Raw genomic sequence first — 25,095 nt, 5'->3', positions numbered from 1 at the left:
GTAGCTTTGTTTCATAATACCAAAAGATTAGGAAAGAACAAATGTTCACCTAAAGGAGACTTGTTAAATCAATATGTAATATTGATAAAATGCAACGCTATGTGTTTAAAAGAGTGGCACAGATAGTATATGAATTACATTTCAATAAAACTGTTAATTTTTAAAAGAGGTCCAGAACTGGTATAGACAGCATGCTACTGTGTATGTGAAAAACAGTACACACACACACACACACACACACACACACACACACAGGCAGCAGTGGTTCTCTGTGGAGGAAGAATTGCTTTTCTCTGTATACCCTTTCAAATACTGAAGTTCCAAACATGTTATGTATTAACTCTGAAAAATAAATTTTTAGAGGGTGGAGCCAAGATGGCCGAATAGGAACAGCTCCGGTCTCCAGCTCCCAGCCCCAGCGACACAGAAGACGGGTGATTTCTGCATTTCTTCTTGAGGTATTGGTTTCATCTCACTAGGGAGTGCCTAACAGTGGGTGCAGGACAGTCGGTGAAGCGCACTGTGCGCGAGCCGAAGCAGGGCGAGGCATTGCCTCACTCGGGAAGCGCAAGGGGTCAGGGAGCTCCCTTTCCTAGTCAAAGAAAGGGGAAACAGATGGCACCTGGAATATCGGGTCAGTCCCACCCTAACTGCGCTTTTCCAACGGGCCTGGAAAACGGCACACTAGGAGATTGTGTCCCGCACCTGGCTCAGAGGGTCCTATGCCCACGGAGTCTCGCTAATTGCTAGCACAGCAGTCTGAGATCAAGCTGCGAGGCGGCAGCGAGGCTGGGGGAGGGGCGCCCGCCATTGCCCAGGCTTGCTTAGGTAAACAAAGCAGCCAGGAAGCTCGAACTGGGTGGAGCCCACCACAGCTCAAGGAGGCCTGCCTGCCTCTGTAGGCTCCACCTCTGGGGGCAGGGCACAGACAAACAAAAACTCTGCAAGAACTTCCACAGACTTAAATGTCCCTGTCTGACTGACAGCTTTGAAGAGAGTAGTGGTTCTCCCAGCACGCAGCTGGAGATCTGAGAACAGTCAGACTGCCTCCTAAAGTGGGTCCCTCACCCCTGAGCAGCCTAACTGGGAGGCACCCCCCCAGTAGGGACAGACTGACACCTCATTCAACCCGGTACTTCTCTGAGACAAAACTTTCAGAGGAACTATCAGACAGCTGAATTTGTGGTCTCACGAAAATCTGCTGTTCTGCAGCCACCGCTGCTGACACCCAGCCAAACAGGGTCTGGAGTGCACCTCTAGTAAACTCCAACAGACCTGCAGCTGAGGGTCCTGTCTGGTAGAAGGAAAACTAACAAACAGAAAGGACATCCACACCAAAAACCCATCTGTACATCACCATCATCAAAGACAAAAAGTAGATAAAACCACAAAGATGGGGAAAAAACAGACCAAAAAAACTGGAAACTCTAAAAAACAGAGCACCTCTCCTCCTCCAAAGGAACGCAGTTCCTCACCAGCAACGGAACAAAGCTGGATGGAGGATGACTTTGATGAGTTGAGAGAAGAAGGCTTCAGACGATCAAACTACTCTGAGCTACGAGAGGAAATTCAAAACAACAGCAAAGAAGTTAAAAACTTTGAAAAAAAATTAGAAGAATGGATAACTAGAATAACCAATGGAGAGAAGGGCTTCAAGGAGCCGATGGAGCTGAAAGCCAAGTTTCGAGAACTACGCGAAGATTGCAGAAGCCTCAGTAGCAGATGCGATCAACTGGAAGAAAGGGTATCGCTGATGGAAGATGAAATGAATGAAATGAAAAGAGAAGGGAAGTTTAGAGAAAAAAGGATAAAAAGAAATGAACAAAGCCTCCAAGAAATTTGAGACTATGTGAAAAGACCAAACCTACGTCTGATTGGTGTACCTGAAAATGATGGGGAGAATGGAACCAAGTTGGAAAACACTCTGCAAGATATTATCCAGGAGAACTTCCCCAATCTAGCAAGGCAGGCCAGCATTCAGATTCAGGAAATACAGAGAATGCCACAAAGATACTCCTCGAGAAGGGCAACTCCAAGACACATTATTGTCAGATTCACCAAAGTTGAAATGAAAGAAAAAATGTTAAGGGCAGCCAGAGAGAAAGGTCGGGTTACCCACAAAGGGAAGCCCATCAGACTAACAGCTGATCTCTCAGCAGAAACTCTACAAGCCAGAAGAGAGTGGGGGCCGATATTCAACATTCTTAAAGAAAAGAATTTTCAACCCAGAATCTCCTATCCCGCCAAACTAAGCTTCATAAGTGAAGGAGAAATAAAACACTTTACAGACAAGCAAACGCTGAGTGATTTTGTCACCACCAGGCCTGCCCTGAAAGAGCTCCTGAAGGAAGCACTAAACATGGAAAGGAACAACCGGTACCAGCCACTGCAAAAACATGCCAAATTGTAAAGACCATCGAGACTAGGAAGAAACTATAGCAACTAACGAGCAAAATAACCAACTAACATCATAATGACAGGATCAGATTCACACATAACAATATTAACGTTAAATGTAAATGGGCTAAATGCTCCAATCAAAAGACACAGACTGGCAAACTGGATAAGGAGTCAGGACCCATCAGTGTGCTGTATTCAGGAAACCCATCTCACGTGCAGAGACACACATAGACTCAAAATAAAGGGATGGAGGAAGATCTATCAAGCAAATGGAAAACAAAAAAAGGCAGGGGTTGCAATCCTAGTCTCTGATAAAATAGACTTTAAACCAACAAAGATCAAAAGAGACAAAGAAGGCCATTACATAATGGTAAAGGGATCAATTCATCAAGAAGAGCTAACTATCCTAAATATATATGCACCCAACACAGGAGCACCCAGATTCATAAAGCAAGTCCTGAGTGACCTACTAAGGGACTTAAACTCCCACACAATAATAATGGGAGATTTTAACACCCCACTGTCAGCATTAGACAGATCAACGAGACAGAAAGTTAACAAGGATATCCAGGAATTGAACTCAGCTCTACATAAAGTGGACCTAATAGACATCTACAGAACTCTCCACCCCAAGTCAACAGAATATACATTTTTTTCAGCACCACACCACACCTATTCCAAAATTGACCACATAGTTGGAAGTAAAGCTCTCCTCAGCAAATGTAAAAGAACAGAAATTATAACAAACTGTCTCTCAGACCACAGTGCAATCAAACTAGAACTCAGGATTAAGAAACTCACTCAAAACCGCTCAACTACATGGAAACTGAACAACCTGCTCCTGAATGACTATTGGGTACATAATGAAATGAAGGCAGAAATAAAGATGTTCTTTGAAACCAACGAGAACAAAGACACAACATACCAGAATCTCTGGGACACATTCAAAGCAGTGTGTAGAGGGAAATTTATAGCACTAAATGCCCACAAGAGAAAGCAGGAAAGATCCAAAATTGACTCCCTAACATCACAATTAAAAGAACTAGAAAAGCAAGAGCAAACACATTCAAAAGCTAGCAGAAGGCTAGAAATAACTAAAATCAGAGCAGAACTGAAGGAAATAGAGACACAAAAAACCCTTCAAAAAATTAATGAATCCAGGAGCTGGTTTTTTGAAAAGATCAACAAAATTGATGGACCACTAGCAAGACTAATAAAGAAGAAAAGAGAGAAGAATCAAATAGATGCAATAAAAAACGAAAAAGGGGATATCACCACCGATCCCACAGAAATACAATCTACCATCAGAGAATACTACAAACACCTCTATGCAAATAAACTAGAAAATCTAGAAGAAATGGATAAATTCCTCGACAAATACACCCTCCCAAGACTAAACCAGGAAGAAGTTGAATCTCTGAATAGACCAATAACAGGTTCTGAAATTGTGGCAATAATCAATAGCTTACCAACCAAAAAGAGTCCAGGACCTGATGGATTCACAGCCGAATTCTACCAGAGGTACAAGGAGGAACTGGTACCATTCCTTCTGAAACTATTCCAATCGATAGAAAAAGAGGGAATCCTCCCTAACACATTTTATGAAGCCAGCATCGTCCTGATACCAAAACCTGGCAGAGACATAACCAAAAAAGAGAATTTCAGACCAATATCCTTGATGAACATTGATGCAAAAATCCTCAATAAAATACTGGCAAACCGAATCCAGCAGCACATCAAAAAGCTTATCCACCATGATCAAGTGGGCTTCATCCCTGGGATGCAAGGCTGGTTCAACATACGCAAATCAATAAATGTAATCCAACATATAAACAGAACGAAAGACAAAAACCACATGATTATCTCAATAGATGCAGAAAAGGCCTTTGACAAAATTCAACAACCCTTCATGCTAAAAACTCTCAATAAATTAGGTATTGATGGGACGTATCTCAAAATAATAAGAGCTATCTACGACAAACCCACAGCCAATATCATACTGAATGGGCAAAAACTGGAAGCATTCCCTCTGAAAACTGGCACAAGACAGGGATGCCCTCTCTCACCGCTCCTGTTCAACATAGTGCTGGAAGTTCTGGCCAGAGCAATCAGGCAGGAGAAGGAAATAAAAGGTATTCAATTAGGAAAAGAGGAAGTCAAATTGTCCCTGTTTGCAGATGACATGATTGTATATCTAGAAAACCCCATTGTCTCAGCCCAAAATCTCCTTAAGCTGATTAGCAACTTCAGCGAAGTCTCAGGATACAAAATTAATGTACAAAAATCACAAGCATTCTTGTACACCAATAACAGACAAACAGAGAGCCAAATCATGAGTGAACTCCCATTCACAATTGCTTCAAAGAGAATAAAATACCTAGGAATCCAACTTACAAGGGATGTGAAGGACCTCTTCAAGGAGAACTACAAACCACTGCTCAATGAAATAAAAGAGGATACAAACAAATGGAAGAACATTCCATGCTCATGGGTTGGAAGAATCAATATCGTGAAAATGGCCATACTGCCCAAGGTAATTTATAGATTCAATGCCATCCCCATCAAGCTACCAATGACTTTCTTCACAGAATTGGAAAAAACTACTTTAAAGTTCATATGGAACCAAAAAAGAGCCCGCATCGCCAAGTCAATCCTAAGCCAAAAGAACAAAGCTGGAGGCATCACGCTACCTGACTTTAAACTATACTACAAGGCTACAGTAACCAAAACAGCATGGTACTGGTACCACAACAGAGACATAGATCAATGGAACAGAACAGAGCCCTCAGAAATGATGCCACATAGCTACAACTATCTGATCTTTGACAAACCTGACAAAAACAAGAAATGGGGAAAGGATTCCCTATTTAATAAATGGTGCTGGGAAAACTGGCTAGCCATATGTAGAAAGCTGCAACTGGATCCCTTCCTTACACCTTATACAAAAATTAATTCAAGATGGATTAAAGACTTATATGTTAGACCTAAAACCATTAAAATCCTACAAGAAAACCTAGGCAATACCATTCAGGACATAGGCGTGGGCAAGGACTTCCTGTCTAAAACACCAAAAGCAATGGCAACAAAAGCCAAAATCGACAAATGGGATCTCATTAAACTAAAGAGCTTCTGCACAGCAAAAGAAACTATCATCAGAATTAACAGGCAACCTACAGAATGGGAGAAAATTTTTGCAACCTACTCATCTGACAAAGGGCTAATATCCAGAATCTATAATGAACTCAAACAAATTTACAAGAAAAAAACAAACAACCCCATCAAAAAGTGGGCAGAGGACATGAACAGACACTTCTCAAAAGAAGACATTTATGCAGCCAGAAAACACATGAAGAAATGCTCATCATCACTGGCCATCAGAGAAATGCAAATCAAAACCACAGTGAGATACCATCTCACACCAGTTAGAATGGCCATCATTAAAAAATCAGGAAACAATAGGTGCTGGAGAGGATGTGGAGAAATAGGAATACTTTTACACTGTTGGTGGGACTGTAAACTAGTTCAACCATTGTGGAAGTCAGTGTGGCGATTCCTCAGGGATCTCGAACTAGAAATACCATTTGACCCAGCCATCCCATTACTGGGTATATACCCAAAGGACTATAAATCATGCTGCTATAAAGACACATGCACACGTATGTTTATTGCGGCACTATTCACAATAGCAAAGACTTGGAACCAACCCAAATGTCCAACAACGATAGACTGGATTAAGAAAATGTGGCACATATACACCATGGAATACTATGCAGCCATAAAAAATGATGAGTTCGTGTCCTTTGTAGGGACATGGATGAAACTGGAAAACATCATTCTCAGTAAACTATCGCAAGGACAAAAAACCAAACACCGCATGTTCTCACTCATAGGTGGGAATTGAACAATGAGAACTCATGGACACAGGAAGGGGAACATCACACTCCGGGGACTGTTGTGGGGAGGGGGGAGGGGGGAGGGACAGCATTAGGAGATACACCTAATGCTAAATGACGAGTTAATGGGTGCAGGAAATCAACATGGCACATGGATACATATGTAACAAACCTGCACATTGTGCACATGTACCCTAAAACCCTAAAGTATAATAAAAAAAAAAAAGAAAAATAAATTTTTAAAATTAAAACGAAATATAAAATCAATGTGGTCATATTGCCCAATCAAACAGAATTTTTATGAGGTAACATTCAAAGGGGAACAAGGGAACGTTTTGGAATGATAGAAACCCTATTTGATTGTGATAGTGGTTTACATAATTGTGTACCTTTTTCAAAACTCATAGAACTGTATACCTCAAATGAGTGATTTTAATCCATGTAAATTATATCTCAATAAACCTGTTTATTTATTTATTTAAAGCTTACATGACACCCGAGGCCTCCTGAACAATGCTGATAGAAATGTAAATTGGTACAACCCACCTGGAAAACTCCTTTGTGGTACAGTGTATCTGTTGGATCTGGTTTACCAAAAGCCCTCGGACCCAGCATTTTCACCTCTGCATAGGAATATTCATGGCTGCACTATTCATGATAGCAAAAATAAGGAACCCAGACTTTGTTAAAAGTAAAATGGATTGGCAACTGTGGTGTATTTGTGCAATGGAAAGCCAAGAGAAGATGATTTGGTTTGAAAAGTAGCATTGCTTAGACCAAGGAACTATTGGCAAAGGGCATAAGCAGAAAAAGATACACACACATTCCTTGACCATATGAAGTGGTACTCATTCTTACTCATAAGAGAAACGCATGTTAAAATTACTCTGAAATAACTCATTTCACCTGTCACAATGGCAACATTGCAAAGTTTAATGAGTTTTGATGGCAAGACTTGTAGAGAAGTAAGCATCCTCAGATATGTCCTTTGGAGGTGTAAAATGGTAAACCCAAGGGAAAGAAATTTGGCCATATAAAAAAAAGTTCAGTGTATTTCTCCTTTGATACATCAATACATTTATAGGAATTATCCTATAAGATATACATTCATATGTACAAAATAACACATTTATGAGAACATTCATTATTTGCAATTATACAAGATTAGAAACAAGCCTATCAATTAGACACTAGAAAAGTTATAATACATCCATGCAATGGAAGATCTTACCACTGTAAAACCCAATGTAGAAGCTCTCTATGTATCGATACAGAAGCAAATCTAGAGGACAGTTAAGTGAAAAAAATCAAAGGGCAGAAAAACATACGTAACATGCTAGTTAAGAAAGAAAAAAAAGAGAAAAGAAAGAAAAGAGGCCGGGCGTGGTGGCTCAAGCCTGTAATCCCACCACTTTGGGAAGCCAAGGCGGGCATATCACCTGAGGTCAGGAGTTCGAGACCAGCCTGACCAACATGGAGAAACCCTGTCTCTACTAAAAAATACAAAAACAAATTAGTGGGGTATGGTGACTCATGCCTGTAATCCCAGCTACTCGGGAGGCTGAGGCAGGAGAATAGCTTGAACCCAGGAAGCGGAGGTTGTGGTGAGCCAAGATCGTGCCATTGCACATCAGCCTGGGGCAATAAGAGTGAAACTCTGCCTCAAAAAAAAAAAAAGAAGAGAGAAAAGAAAAAATATTTATTCACATTAGCTTGCATTTGGATACATAATGTATAAAAATACTGAACCATAGGGAAAGATAAAAAGATGAGGAAAGAACAGAATAAACAGAGGAAGAAATGGGACTTCTCAGTACCTACCTTCTTTAAAATACTGTTCTTTTTTCTCCCACTAAAAAGCAATTACTCATTCCAAAATGTTGCACTTAAAATGCATTCTTAAAAATCCAGTTAGGGAAATAAAACAAATTCAAAAGTCTAATTACTTTTTCCTTCTTCATCCCTTCCTTAAGGTATGTGAAAATGGACTTCGCAAGTTGCACACATGTTGCTAGGACCTCCCTTTGAAGTAAGGGGGACAATAACTGGTCTTTAATGCATTGCTCTTGATCCCCTTGACCTTAACTGACATGAGGCAAGACTTATTTTAATGCTCTGTTTTTTAAGAAAAGACAAACAGAATCCAGAAAGAGACCGCAAATAAGACACAGGTATCCAGAAAGAGCCCACAAATAAGACAAAGGTAGCATTTAATGGGGAGAGGGGTGGTAAATAAGTAATTTCAGTTAACAAAATGATTTAGATATCTTTGTATATCAATATTCAAACTGTATATTGCCCTTTTAAACTGTCAGTGTTCTATATTATGGCTATATCATAATTTATGTTTTACTTATATAAAATTGTATGAATTTTATAAAATTTTATTTTTAAAATTATTTGCCTTAGTAGAATTTTATTTGTGTATATGTGAGTTTTTCTCTAGAACAAATCCTTCAAAGTAGAATTGAAGGTTGAAGGCCATGTACCTTTACACTTTAATTAAATACAGTGAATAAATATTCAAAGAGATTCACCGTTAACAGTAGTTAGGTGAATGCAGATAAAATGAGATCCCCATTTTCATTCATTAGTTTGGCAAAGATATTGGCAAGAATATGAATAAATATGATATGAAAAGATCTCTAAATCATTTTGATAAGTGAAAAAGCAAATTCCATAGATACAGAATGATACTATCTAGGGTTTTAGTCAATCACCACGAAGTAAATCTATTTATTTCAGTATTTATGTGTGTGTGTGTGTGCGCGCATGTACACAGGTATATACACATATGTGTGTGTATACTCGTATACATACACACATATATATACATAGATAGGTAGATAGATAGATAGATAGATAGATAGATAGATAGATAGACAGACAGACAATAGACAGATAGATAGATAGATAATAGACAGACAGACAGAATTTAAGTAGCCAGAAAAAATTCAGGAGGACATACACCAAAATAACAACAATTACTACCCCTAGGGGAGAAACCAGTGAGGCAGAGGGTATGGGGGATGGAGAAGCCAAGGAGATCTCTTGATTTCATTGTTAGAATTTAAGGCAAAAACAGTATATTCAAATATTACTTGTTCAATCAAAACATAAAATGCAAAAACTATTCCACTAAATTCTGCTTGTAAACTTTTTTAAAAACTAGAGTAAATGGACTTCTAAACCTAGTCTCTAATCACTTTTAAGATAAAAAGGTTCTATAGAGGCCAAATAACTGTTTCTACTTCTCTAGGGTTTTTCTCTTCAATATGAGGAAATTAAGCTGAATAGAGTTGGCAAGAAGGAAAAGGAGTCTAGAAAACATGACACGTGAATGAGCCAAAGTTACATTTAAAAAAGTAATTGCAATCTGTTCAATCTAATGAAAGGATAAAATTAGGATACAGTATTAGCACATGATGTCAAAAGTCCAGGAAATAAATAACTATCTGAATTTTTATGCAACTTCTACTACAGATTCACTCTTTAGAATTAAATTTCTTCTTCAGGAATGGAGAACAATCCCTTCTGAGTGATGAATTTGGAAGGCTCATTGCTCAGGCTCTCAAAAAGGCTATAGAAACACTGAAGCAAACACTTTGCTTCCAATTGGCAAAGATAAAAAGGGTATTAATTTAGTGCTCCCTGGATTCTTTTGCAACATGGCTCAGAGAATAGAGGGTAGTATTTGCATGGCATCCTTTGGAAATGGGTGAGGGAAGGTAATAGGCTCGAGAACTACTACAGCCCCAGCACTGTATAACCCAAAGGCCTAGAGCAACTTGTCACCTGTGACTCAGTCACGGCAAATCTATGTGCCCTGACACACCCACTGGGATGAGTGTTTTGGATATGAGTACTTTTCAAAAACAGCCTTTCTTGTTTGCTAGTAACAACAGTCACAGTGGCTCATAATAATGCCATACTTTCTGTGATTGGACAGCAGACCAGAGGAAATCAAGATGGTTGGGGCTATGAGATTTAGTTATTTGTTAAAGACCAACTGGCAGGTCTGGAGATGCACTGCACCTACGGATGTTATTCAAACCCCAAAAGGTCCTCAGATACCACCTGTACAAGAAAAGTAGTTTTCTTATTTGAAAGCAAAAAGAACCTCTTCCTTTCTCCTTTCTTCCCCTTCTGTGGACCTCTCAGACAAACTATTCTTTACAAAACAAAAACATCCCAGCAACTAGTTCTAAAGAGATTTGGCATCATCATATTCAGTACCTTCAATAAAGATAAAAGCTCTCTACCACTTAAAAAAAAAAGTATGTCGGCCAGGTGGGGTGGCTCATGCCTGTAATCCCAGCACTTTGGGAGGCCGAGGTGGGCGGATAACCTGAGGTCAGGAGTTCGAGACCAGCCTGGCCAACATGGTGAAACCCCATCTCTACTAAAAATACAAAAATTAGCTGGGCATGGCGGCGGGTGCCTGTAATCCCAGCTACTCGGGAGGCTGAGGCAGAAGAATCTCTTGAATCCAGGAGGCGGAGCTTGCAGTGAGCCAAGATCACGCCATTGCACTCCAGCCTGGGTGACAGAGTAAGACTCCGTCTCAAAAAAAAAAAAAAGAAAAGTATGTCAACTAAATAAAATGGTAGCAAATAATAGTCGATAAATACTACTGAGATTTAATAAACTGCTCAGTACAAAATGAGGCACCAATTTTTAAAGTACATATATTGTTTCATCTCTTAAAAGTTATCATTTTGAAGCAGCAAGCATTCCACAGTATGCTGACTCTAATAAGAATTAAAAATATGAGAACGAGAGTCAAAACAGCATAAATGACAGATATTACAATCCATGAAACTTAAAAAAATGACGATTTTGACAACTCAAACATTAGTCTTTCGGAAACTCATCTTTAATAACATTTTCAGAACACATAAAATTCATTTTATAGGTGAGACACAAGAAAAAGAAATTTGAACTTCCAGTACCTTGTGAAAGTTGGGTTGTGTTCAGTCATCGCGACTAGCAGTTTCAGAGCATATGCTGGCACTGGGTCAGGTTCTACAAGAATGTGCTCATACCTGAAATGGTAAAGACATTTAAAACATACTCAGTAGGAAAAATTATGTCCAACTTTGAATTCTATATCCAGCCAAACTATCAATTTAGCTTAAGACAGAAAGATATTTTACACACTAATAAAGATTTAAGTAATTTACCTCTCATGTGCCCCTTCTCAGAAAGTTACTGGCAAATATGCTCTATTGAAATAAGAGAATAAGCCAAATATAGAAAGACAAAAGGAAAAACAACTCGGTAGTTGTCCTCACTTAAATGCTACTCTGAACAATAGAAATAACATACAATAAGGTAAAAACATCTGAAAAATATACACTCTGAAATAAATGTATGAATTATAGGACCTACGCAGGTTACTTTAACCTCATGAAGTTTGAAATAACTTCACTTTACAATGCTGATAATGCTACTCACTTACTTCCTAAAATATTGCTGTTGGGAAGATTCAGTGAGATAATCCATGTAAAACAACTAGTATTGAGCTGGGCATATAGTAAGAGATCAATAAACATTAGGCATTTGCGTTGAAGGTCTCCAAGAACACCCTCACATTCAGAGACTTGCTAGAGAATTCACAGGACTCAGCATGGCTAAGATGTAGCATAGCAACATAGTAAAGCCACTATGGCTTTACTATAGGAAAGGATGCACGCGGGGGACTCCAGGATGTCATGTGCTGGTTTCCTTATGTCCTCTGTCTTCCATGAGGGGTCACACACAGCACACTCTTCCCCCAGCAATGAAAATGCAGCACGTGTGTGTGATGTTTCTGCCCAAGGAAGTCTACTGAGTACTCAATGGCCAAAGTTTTTATGAGGGAATGGTCATGTAGGCAACCTCTATCTAAAATGTATCAAAATTACAGATTCCCAGAAGGAAGGCAGCTGTGTTCAGCATAAACCAGACTGTCTGCTCAAACAGTTGAGGCACAGTGAACTACCCTTATCAGCTAAGTGTTAACTGGGTGCACTCTGACAGCCAAGTTCCTAGATGTCTAGCCAATTACAATATTTTGTTTACAAAATTTTTGTAAACAAAAAATTTTATGGATGGCAGTACCAGGCCTGCTATGTTAACTCTTCTCTGCACAGCATTCTTATTATTAATACTTGAAAAACCTAAATTGAATTTATTACCAAAGAGAAAAAAACTCAAAATGTTTTCATCAAAACTTCCACAATAAAATTCTCCCAAGATTGTTTTCCCATGTGATTTGCTAGGCAGAGGCTGGTTTATGTACTATGTCTTACCTATTTGAGGTTTACTTTCCAGTATGCAGCACTGTGTAGATGCTCAATAAACAAGCATCAAATGAATAAATGAACAAACTAACCAATTTTATTATTTAATTCTCTGGAATAGCCAACAACTAAAAAGGGAGAAAAATATCTCTAAAATTCCGAACTGGATATTTAAAAAACTCTATGATATAAAACAGATGCTTTTCATCTAGAGAATAGGGCCCCATGCTTCCTCAGAGCTTATTTACTCTCATTTTGAAATCATTGTATAACAAGCCTAATTATATGGCCTGTAAGCCCACAACAATTAAAAAGGAGCTAAGTAAAGGGAAGAGAAGGACTATTACAGGAAGGCAACCAATGAATGATAAGAAGTAGGACTTGAAAGCATAAGAAAAACAAAAAAAAGCAATCCCAAGAACCCCAAGCAAAGAATAGTCTGTGGAGCATTTAATACAGAGTAAGAACTTGCTCATACTCAAATAGGACCTGAGAGCCCACTACACACCATAATGTTCAAAACTGGGATAATGAGTCAAGACAATGTTAAGTGGAATACAGTGTTCTGTTTAAGAAGTCAGGAAATATAATATTTTAGAAAATTTGCTTAAATTTTAAAATTATAGTAGTTAAAAGATTTGCCCATGCATAAAACATATAGTATAATCAAGCATAACTTCAAGAGTGAAAAAGATCAACATTAGGAAATGAGTTAATATATTTTATCATATAAATAAAACAAATACCAAGCAAACATCTTTAGGGATAATAAAAATGTCTGATAAAATTTAATGTCTACTTAAAATTTTGTTTAAAAAAAGACACAACTTAGCATACTAGAGAGAGATCATTAGCTCCTTTCTCTATGAATTCTTATGAAATAAAGGGTTCTTGCCATCTTAAGTAAAGAGTATGTAAGAATATTCTCAAAGTGTAATGATTTGCTAGAAGGACTCAGAAAACTTGTTACACTCCCAACTATGGTTTATTACAGTGAAAGGATGCAGATTAAAATCAGCAAAGAGAAGAGGCACACAGGGCAGAGACAAGGACAGACCAGGACAAGCCTCCAGCTGTCATCTCCCAGTGGAGTTGTACAGTGTTTACTCCTCCCAGTAGCAAAGTGTGGCAACATTGGTGAAGTACTTATTACCAACCAGAGAAGCTCACCTGAGCCTTGGTGTCCAGGGTTTTTATTGGAGGTTGGTCATGTAGGCATGGACCACTTGTGGAATTGACCTTAATTTCCCAGTCTCTAGCTCCTCCAGAGGTCAAGCTGATGTGTTGTAGCCCAAGGCCCCCATCATAACTCACAATGTTACTACTATAAATTATCAGGCATGGCTCAAGGTCTCATGTATTCAAAGGCACTCTTACCAGGGAGGATATTCCAACTGCTAGGAAGTTATCTCCCAGGTGGCAGTCAAGGACCAGTTTCTTTAGAATGTGCAAAGTCTGAACACCCTACACATGATGAGTTAACCCTTTATAGCATACATCCCTAAGAAGGAAACTGAGAGGAACTGTCATTAAAGTCAGAAATAAAATAAGAATCCTCTTCCACTGCTTACCAGCATTTGGAAATTGGCCAGACAGAATCAAATTGAAGTGATGGTGAGAAACCTCTGATGAGTCCTTCATGTACCCTGGATAACCAGCTCTCCTTGTTCCCACTCCAAGACGTACTTGAATCACAGAAGGAAGAACCCACAAGCCTGTGAATTTTTATAAAGCTTCCCAAGTGATTGTCTTATTCACGTGCTTGTGTGGAAATCACAAGAGGAAATATGGACAACTACTACTTAGAAATATAACAGAAAAAAACATTCTCAATAGGGCTGGAAATTATATCTTAAAATAGACTTGAAATATATAAAATCTAAATTTAAAAAGAAAACATTGGCCAGGGATGGTGGCTCACACCTATAATCCCAGCACTTTGGGAGGCCAAAGTGGGAGAATTACATGAGGCCAGGAGGTGGAGACCAGCCTGGACAACGTCATGAGACACTGTGTATAAAAAAAGAAAAAAATTTCTTTTTAAATAATTGGGTGCAAGGGCACAAACCTATAGTACTAGCTACTCAGGGCTAAGGTGGGAGGATTGCTTGAGCCCAGGCATTTAAGGCTGCAGTGAGCTACGATGGCACCAGTACACTTCAGCCTAGGTGACAGAGCAAGACCCTGTCTCTAAAAAACAAAAGAAACACACACACACATACACACACAAAAACACTGCTGAAACATTACTGACTGAAATCAAAGTGTTTTGAGGTTGTTTGAAGTTATCTAACCTCGAAACAGGAGGGAAGAATAAAGCTTGTACTAGCTTGTGCATAAGAATTTTCCCAAAGAAAATTGTTCTGCTTTCCTCCTGTTGGAAAAAAATGAAGGGCAAAATTCATAATGGGCATGTTTAGAATACAGATATTGAATATATTTTAGTTTAATCAATTGATAGGCTTATAATAGTCAGCAAGATCTAGCCAAAAGTAGGCTGTGATTTATTAAGCTCGTCTTTGAAAGAGCAGCTAGTAATTGAGTCCTGCACTCCTTTGAATGCAACTTAGCAGAAAAAAATACACAGTGATGAGCCCTGACTCTTGAAATGGCCCCAGAGAAGACTGACCAGTGAAGACCTGGCCCATTTTGATGGACTAGGGGCTGGAGAGGAGCACTCCTAGTGCCCTGAGGCTGGACAGAGACTAAGATCACTGTTGACGTAACAGTGCCCTGTCCAGACAGTGTCCCTGAACCTCACACTTCTTCCTCTAGAATCTTCTCTAACCAAGATGTCTTTGCTAGCGGCCAAAGCAGCAGATATCCAGGCAGGAAAGACCATTCATACTAAATTCAGATCCATTCCAAAGAAGAGAAAATCCCTTTAAAAAACCACATATTCGGGACCTAAGGCAAGCAGTTGAAGAGATAGTCCCCAACTCTTAATTCTTCATTACCAATCCTATAATTAATAAATCCCTATCTTGTCAAGTGCCTGGTATAGATAGTGCCCAGTTAGGTCAGCTGGGAGAAAACTGAAACTGGCTATCTAAATAACTCTGGATAATCATGAGAAAATATCCTGAGGGATGTGACCAAACAATTGGTCAAGTGGAGGAAACTGTCTCCAATTTTGTTGAGGGGAGGGAGAAGGAACTGTAAAATAAAGAAGTCCATTCTGCAGGGATTAAGTCAGAGACTCAAATTTTCATCTCAATAGAGTGTGCTCTGAGAATTTGAAGGAGTGATTCCAGAATATTCAACAGACTTTAGGGTTTGAGGAATCTTCCTACAATGAGGAAGATTCTGCTAAATGAAAGGCTAGACTACATTATAAAACCACAATAATTATTACATATAAAGAATACACGTATACAGTCATGTGCCACATAATGACATTTTTGGTCAACAGCAGATGGCATATACAATAGTGGTCATATAAAAATTTTTTTCTGTACCTTTTCTGTGTTTGGATACATAAATTCTTACCATTGTGCTACAGTTGCCTGCAGTATTCAGTGCAGTAACATGCTGCATAGGTTTGCAGCCTGGGAGCAACAGGCTATACCATACAGCCTAGGTGTGTAGTAAGCTGTGCCACCTAGGTTTGTATAAGGTAAACTCTATGATGTTTGCACAATGATAAAACTGCCTAATGATGCATTTCTCAGAAGGTACTCCCACGTGGCACCTGACTATAAATCAAAAGAAAGGTAACACCTAGCACTGCACAGGAAAGAGTAAATTTAGAAAGGGAGTTAGACTGGTTAGACCATATCTCAAGAAAATGTATCTCTAATAAACTAAAATTTTAAGGAAAAAATTTTTACTTTATTAGAATACTAAAAATGAGTAAACTGTTGGGTAAGAAGGCCTCTGTAGCATAACAAATGTAAAATGAATGAGAAAAACACTTATAACCTTAAAGTTTTTAAGTTAAATATTTCTCAATGGCAAAACCACCATAAACAAACCAAATGAGGAAAAGATAACTTGCAGAATGTGGGTAAAACAAAAAAGTTAATATTCTTACTATATAAAGAGCTACTGCAAATCAATAAACAAACCACAGAAAAATGGACAAAATTCACAAAGAAGGAAATAAATGGCCAAGAAGCACGGGGAAGAAATGGTCTACTTCATCAACATCTGGAGGAATGCAAATTAGAGCTAACAAGTGTACAATAAAATGGGCAGTTTCATAAAGGGAAGCTGGTAATATAAACTGTTCATCCTGTTTAAAAAAAATTGGCAGAATGTATTAAATACCTTTAAAATGCATATAATTTTGAGGGTCGGGGTGAGAGACAGGGTCTCCCTTTGTTGCTCAGGCTGGAGTGCAATGGCAAGATCATGGCTCACCGCAGCCTCAACCTCCCAGGCTCAAAGGATCCCCCAACCTCAGCCCAGGTCCCTCCCCACTTCCACCCCAAAGTAGCTGAGACCACAGGCTCATGCAACCTAATTGTTTTATTTCTTGCAGAGACAAGGTCTCACTATGTTGCCCAGGCTGGTCTCAAACTCCTAGGCTCTAGGGATCCTCCCGCCTTGGCCTCCCAACGTGCTGGGACTACAGGAGTGAGCCACTGTGCCTGGCCAAAATGTATATGAATTTTAACACAGAAATTCTATCCCTAGAGATTCTACAAAAGGAAATAAGGATGTGTCCAAGGATGTAGCCATAAAAATTGGTCTTTGTAGCATTATATATAATGTAAAATACTGGGGAACTCCTAGATATTCAGTGACTGGAAATTGTTTAAATGATTTTTAGTACATCTGTAAATGTAGGTATAGATAATATAATAAGACAGCCAGTAATACAGTTTTATATAAATGTAGATATAGTCACAGACATAGATAATGACATAGATAATAACAATACAATGTCGAGGAACCGTGGGGACAGACAGGTTCCAAACAGAGAATTTCATAAAGTACTAAGTAAATCTCACCGGGAATGAAGAAACCATAGAATGGAGCAGGAAGATATTAACTTAAAATGGCAGGCAAGAAGCAAAATGCTGAGAGTTTTGAATAGTTGGGTAAATACTGTTAATGTGTTCTACAATCTTAAGGTTAAAATGTTTCTAAGCAAGGGAAGGATTTGAGGAAGGTAATGTGTTAAAATGCAAATCTAATAGAATGCAACATGGATCTGAGGCTTGAAGAGTTTACAGAGATGTGTGAAAAGAGATATTCTGGGTTTAGGTAAAGAGCAGGCTGCCAAACAGCAAGGACACTGAGGTAAAATCTAACTTTTGAGAAGGTTAAAGACATTCCTCTAGACTGCTATAAGAAAGGGGTAGATGGCTGATTCTTTCTGGTATTTTCTGCACAGTCTCTTTCAAAATGTGAACTAGGTGACATCTTTATTCAACTCCAAAACTTTATAAAATGAAATTGGGTATAAATCAAACAATGGTTAACTTCAAGACTTCTCAGTCTTGTGATTTTTATGTGATTGAGCTCTGTGTGATTCTCTGGTGTTTTGCACGGATACATAGATAAAAGTACATCAATAGTCAAATGGCTACGTAAATGAATAGTGAAACGGACAGTTGGGTGGGAAAACCTACATATATACTCATATATAGGTATGTATATACATACACATATACGTATACGTACATACACACACTTTTTTAAGTAAAAGAAATGTTTATACTTCAAGGCCGGGCACGGTGGCTCACGCTTGTAATCCCAGCACTTTGGGAGGCTGAGGCGGGCGGATCACGAGGTCAGGAGATCGAGACCACAGTGAAACCCCGTCTCTACTAAAAATACAAAAAATTAGCCTGGTGTGGTGGTGGGTGCCTGTAGTCCCAGCTACTCGGAGAGGCTGAGGCAGGAGAATGGCGTGAACCTGGGAGGCGGAGCTTGCAGTGAGCCGAGACTGCGCCACTGCACTCCAGCCTGGGTGACAGAGCAAGACTCCGTCTCAGAAAAAAAAAAAAAAAAAGAAATGTAGGTACTTCAAAATAAGTGTTAAATATAATTGCACATAGTAAGCTCTACTCTCTTCTGGGTTGTCTCTTCAATTAGATCAACAGCAAATTTTCATTATGAAAGCCTAAAATAGATAAAAGAAATGACTTCAATAACACTCAAGGTTTACAAAACATATGCAAAGAACTGAAGTGGTAGAATTATCCTGATTGAGAGGGAGCAAACAATATTTATCTTTACGCTCCATTACCTACCGTTAACTCCCAAACTATCCCAGTTTACATTTCGGTAGTTTGTAACCCAAAGAGGGAGATCACTGTACCTAAATGTGCCAATTTAGGCACAGACTCAAAACATTATACAATGATTAAGTAAAAGAAAAAGGGTAGAATATGATGATACTTTTGATGCAAAAATATCTGATGTTAAATTTTATCTACAAAAGATTTATCAAAGGTGAAAAATATCCCATGCTCACAGATCAGAAGAATTAATATCATTAAAATAACCATACTGTCCAAAGCAATCTACAGATACAATGAAATCTCTATGAAAATACCAAGGTCATTTTTTACAGAAATAGAAAAATAATCTAAAAATTCATATGCAATGACAACAACAAAAAAGGCCAGAATAGCCAAAGCAATCCTGAGCAAAAAGAACAAATCTAGAAGCATCACACTACCTGACTTCAAAATATATTACAAGGTTATAGTAACCAAAACAGCATGGTATTTGGTATAAAAATAGACACACAGATCAATGGAACAGAAGAGAGAACTAAGAAATAAATCAACACATCTGTAGCCAATTAATCTTCAATGAAGCCATCAACAACACACACAGAAGAAAGGACACTCTCTTCAATAAATGGTGCTGAGAAAACTGGAAAACCATATCCAGAAGAATGAAACTGGACCTGTCTCTCATCATATATAATCACAATAAAGACATAAGACCTGAAACTAAAACCACTAAAAGAAAACACAGAGAAAACTCTTCAGGACACTGGTCTAGGGAGAGATTTTATAGCTAAGACATCAAAAGCACAGGCAACAAAAACAAAAATAGACAAATGGGACTATATTAAACTTAAAAGCTTCTACGCAGCACAATAAAGTCAGCAGGGTGAAGAGACATTCTGTTTACTGAGAGAAAATATTTGCAAACTACACAACCAAGAGGGGAACTAATATCCAGAATATATAAGGAATTCAACTCAGCAATAAAAAACCAACGATAATAATAATAATAATAATCCCATTTAAAAGTGGGCAGAGGACATAAACATTTCTCAAAAGAAGACATATAAATGGCCAACGGGTACATGAAAAAATGCTCAACATCACTTCATCAGGGAAACACAACTCAAAACCACAATGAGATATCATCTTATACTGATTAAAATGGCTATTATGAAAAAGATGAAAAATAAGAGATGTTGGCAAGGATGCTGAGAAAAGGGAATCCTTATGCATTGTTGTGAGAATGTAATATAGCCATTATGAAAAACAGTATGGAGACTTCTCAAAAAACTTAAAATAGAACTACCACACAATCCAGCAATCCCACTGCTAGGTATATATCCAAAGGAAAAGAAATCAATATATCAAAGAAACACATGCACTCCTATGTTTCTTGCAGCACTATTCACAATAGCAAAGATCAGGAATCAACCTAGTGTCCATCAATGAATGTGGTATACGTACCCAATGGAATGCTATTCAACCACAAAAAAACAATGAAATCATGTCATTTGCAGCAATATGGATGGAAATGGAGGTCATTATATTAAGTGAAATAAGCCTGGCAGAGACAGACAAATACCACATTCTCTTATATGTGGGAGCCAAAAAAGTTTCTCTCACAGAGTTAGAGGGTGGAATGATACATTCCAGACACTAGGGAGGATGAATAGGTAGAGTGGAGAATGAAGAAAAGTTGGTTAATGGGTACAAACATACAGTTAACTAGAAGGAATAGTTCTACTCTTTGATAGAGAAGCAGAGTGACTGTAGTTAATAACAATGTATTCTACTTTTAAAATAGCTAAAAGAGAGGACTTGAAATATACCAACACATAGAAATGCTAAATGCTTGGGTAATAAGATACTCCAAATACTCTGACTTAATGATTACACATTACGTGCATGTAACAAAATTTCACATATGCCCATAAGTATGTACAAATATCATATATCCAAAATTTTTATTTTTTGAGACAGGGTCTCATTCCGTCACCGAGGCTGGAGTACAGTGGCACAATCACAGTTCACTGCAGTCTTGACTTTCCTGGGCTTAAGCAATCCTCCTACCTCAGCCTCCCAAGTAGCTAGGACTATAGGCACACACCACCATGCCCAGCTAATTTTTTCTAATTTTTTGTAGAGACAGAGTCTCACTGTGTTCCCCAGGCTGGTCTCGAACTCCTGGCCTCAAGCAATCTGCCTGCCTCAGCCTATCAAAGTGCTGGGATTACATGTGTGAGCCACGATACCCAGCCAAAACTTTTTTTTAATTAAAAAAATTATCTAAGAACAAAAATGAAATACTCCTTTCTATTATGATTCTTACCAAAGATGGTCAAGTTCATACCTATTTTAACATAGAATGCTTATAGCTAAGAGAGACAAACAAGCAATACAGAACTATCCCGGTGTCCTTTGAGCCACAGATAGAGAAATCAGGTAGTCAAACTCACGACTTTTGCTGGACATTATTCCTAAGGCAACTACACAACCCTACAGTGTGTTGCCACTAATAGAATCCACCTATAAATTTCAATTCCTAAAAGGAAATGCCATTCTAATTTGTAATGAAATATTCCTTTCTCAGATTCTAAAAAACAAAGCCTTAATAATTTATGAAGTTATTATGGCCCTGATGATTTTACAGGTCACAAGAGAATTACAAAAAAGAAGGGGTGTACTCATTTTCCCCGGGAGAGAAATGTTTAATGCCATACTGTCATAAAAATACTGTAAGCACATTTATATCAGCAAGATCTCTTTTCAATACAAACATTCAAAGCTAAAAAATATACATATAAAACTAAAATATATGTTGGCAAAATGGTTCCAGTCTACCGAAGGCAAATAGCACAGCATATTTTTCCCACAGCTTGCAAAATCACTTAAGCCTTCTCTGACTATGCTATCTAAAACAGCCAGCCCTTCCCTCATTCCCCTTACCAAAACACACTCTCCCCTTACAATGTTTCATATTTTTCCTTATAGTACTCACAATTAGCTGAAGTCATCCCACATATTTATTTCTTTATTGCTTTGTCTTGCCCACAGGAATGTAAGCTCACTGAGGGGTGGGAATTTAATCGTGTTAACCATTGCATCCCCAGTGCCTAGCACATGGAAGTCACTTAATATATATTTATGGAATGAATTAATTTAAAAAAGAAAAACAAGAGGCAGTGAGGAAGACTGGGTCTTGAACTGCATATGCACAATCACGTGATGTAGTACTAATACAAATTAGATCTACATTCATAAGAGTATTAAAATTTCCACCTCCCTAATAATAAACAACGGTGTTTCCTGAGTGAAAAATCTAGTCCTATTTACAGATAAATACTAAAAGAGAAATGTCCTCACCTTACGTAACAAGTCTCAGAAAAAAAATGTCCAAATAGCATAAGACTACTTTTAGTACTAAGATTTCATTGATAATGACTTTGATATTAAACTTCTGAGAGGTGCTGATTTTAATTAATAAGGTCAATTTGGGCTTAAGTTCTATTAAACACTGCCTCTTCTCTTCTGCATAAACCTTTAAAATTAAATCTTGTCTCTCAGCTGAATAAAAATCACGGTAATTTTCTGAGTATATGTGGTATCTTTCCTCCCAGAAGAGAAGAAAATCTCTGCTCATTAATCACACAGATAACTCAGTTATGACACTGGCATTCCAACTACCTTGAAGAACGGAGGAAAACTGAAAGGAGGAAGTGAGTGCATACACACCGAGTTAAAGGCAAGGTCAAGATTTGAATCCAAACAAGAACCACAAGATAAAGATTACCATGGCCAGTATCACCAACTTAGTAAGTACAGAGTTTCCTCAAGCTGGTGGCAAAATATGAAGTCAGAGAGAGTCAAAGCATAACAAGAATTTGACATATCATTTCCAGCTTGAAGATGGAGGGATTCTGTAAGAAGAAATGCAGGTACCTTAAGGCACATAAGACAGCACAGATTTGGGTACTGTAATCCTACAAATGCACCATGGGTTGAGTAATTGCCCCCCAAAAAGGTATGTCCAAGTCATAACACCCAAAACACATCAATGTGACCTTATTTAGAAAAAGGGTTTCTGGCGGCCGGGCACGGTGGCTCACGCCTGTAATCTCAGCACTTTGGGAGGCTGAGGCGGGCCGATCATGAGGTCAAGAGATCAAGACCATCCTGGCCAACATGGTGAAACCCCATATCTACTAAAAACACAAAAATTAGCTGGGCATGATGGCACACGCCTGTAGTCCCAGCCACTCAGGAGGCTGAGGCAGGAGAATCGCCTGAACCTGGGAAATGGAGGTTGCAATGAGCCGAGATCGCTCTACTGCACTCCAGCCCGGCGACAAAGCAAGACTCCGTCTCAAAAAAAGAAAAGAAAGAGAAAGTGTTTCTGAAAATGTAGTTAAGAAACCCAAGATGAGATCATCCTGGGTTAGGCTGGGTGTGGTGGTTCACACCTATAATCCCAGCACTTTGGAAGGCAGAGGCGGGCAGATCACCTGAGGTCAGGAGTTGGAGAACAGCCTGGCCAACATAGTGAAACTCCGTCTCTACTAAAAATACAAAAATTAGCTGGGTGTGGTGGTACATGCCTGTAGTCCCAGCTACTCAGGAGGCTGAGGCAGGAGAATCTCTTGAACCGGGGACATGGAGGTTGCAGTGAGCCAGGATTGCACCACTGCACTCCAGCCTAGGTGACAGAGGGAGACTCCATCTCAAAACAAAACAAACAACAAAAAAAAAAAGATCATCCTGGATTTAGGATGGGCCCTAAATCTAAACCCAGTGATGGTATACCCATAAGAGAAAGGCAGAGGAAAAACTGAGACAGAGATACAAGGGAGAAAGCCATATGCAAGCAGAAGCACAAACTGGAGTGATACCACCACAAACCAAATATCACTTTTAGACATCAGAGGCACAGAATGGATTCTCCCTCAGGGCCACCTGAAGGAACCAACACCACCAATGCCTTGATTTCAGACTTCTGGCTTCCTGAATTGTTAAAGAATGAATTCCTACTGTTTTAAGATAGTTGGTTTATATAATTCATTATAGGAGCACTAAGAAACTAATACAAACACAAGAAACTGAATTCTGTCAACAACCTAAATGAGCCTGGAAGCAGATTTCTCTCCAGAGCCTCTAGACAAGGACTCAGCCCAGGGGATGCCTTGATTTCAGCTATGCGAGAACCTGAGCAGAGAAACCAGAGACACTGTGGCAGACTTCTGACCTATGGAGCTATGACCTAACAAATGGGCATTGATTTAAGCCACCAAGTTCGTGGTAATTTATGTATCAACAGAAAACTAACCAGACAGTTTACAGTTTAATTGTCTTGTATTATATTAATACTTAGAATCTAAAGTTATATAAAAGTTTTGATGGTAAGTATCCTTTTCTTTTCTTGACCTTAGTGAAAATGTCCTTAATTAAACAGTATTTCTAAAATTGTGATGGAAGGAGCACTAGAGCCCAGAAAGATGTAAATGGGTAGGTCATGGGAAAACTGTCCTAAGAGCACAGGGTGTTGAGAAACCCTGAGCTTTAGAAAGTATGAATTGTAAAACTCAAAAGCAAAGCGCAGTTTCAGAAAGAACACATGCTCCCTCCAGATTTACTAACATTATATAGACCCAGTGTTTAATAAAGGTGGCTTCAGTATAAACTTAGTATTTCAGTAAACATTTTTACATACATGACTTACAAACTTCTTCAGTTAAAAAAAAAAAACTTCTGAAATTCTTGGAACTGTCACAGAGTAAGCTCTGTAAAAAGTCAGAGGCTATCCCTATCTTGGTCATTAGTATTTCCAACAACTAGAAACATGCCTGTGAAATAAGATACATTTAGTATCAGGTAAGTAAATGAGCTGATGAAGAGAGAAAATATTGTCTCTCCAGCTTATTTCACCTGACTCTCAACATGCAGGTTTCTGCTGGAAACAAGCTAGCCTGCTTCCTGCCCAGTATGCTGCCTCTTCCATAGCTTTGCTTATCCCCTTCTTGCCTGGGGTGCCTGCCCCCACCCCCCACCATTTTTTTTTTTTTTTTTTTTGAGACAGGGTCTCAATCTATTGCCCAGGCTGGAGTGGTAGAATCACAGTCACCATATCCTCGACACCCCTGGGCTCAGGTGATTCTCCCACCTCACCCTACTGAGTAGCTGGGACTACAGGTATGCACCACCACACCTGGATAATTTTTGTGTTTTTTTTTTTCTAGAGATGGGGTTTCGCCATGTTGCCCAGGCTAGTCTCAAACTCCTGGTCTCATGTGATCCACCCACCTTGGCCTCCCAAACTGCTGGGATTACAGG

The 25,095-nt window shown here is 38.8% G+C and overlaps 1 protein-coding gene across 1 annotated transcript in view; it reads right to left on the bottom strand.

The window, feature by feature from the left end:
* Positions 1–25,095, bottom strand: part of ULK4 (unc-51 like kinase 4) — a 718,037-nt gene that overhangs the window by 397,697 nt on the left and 295,245 nt on the right. Inside the window, exon 30 of the mRNA XM_030812066.1 lies at positions 11,246–11,338. Within this exon, the coding sequence (XP_030667926.1) occupies positions 11,246–11,338 (93 nt within the window). The remainder of the gene's footprint in view (positions 1–11,245; positions 11,339–25,095) is intronic.

Source organism: Nomascus leucogenys, chromosome 4 (genome assembly GCF_006542625.1).
Source record: "Nomascus leucogenys isolate Asia chromosome 4, Asia_NLE_v1, whole genome shotgun sequence".
Taxonomy (NCBI): Eukaryota; Metazoa; Chordata; class Mammalia; order Primates; family Hylobatidae; genus Nomascus; species Nomascus leucogenys.
Note: the sequence above shows the minus strand (reverse complement) of the source record. Positions and strands in the feature narration are given on the sequence as shown.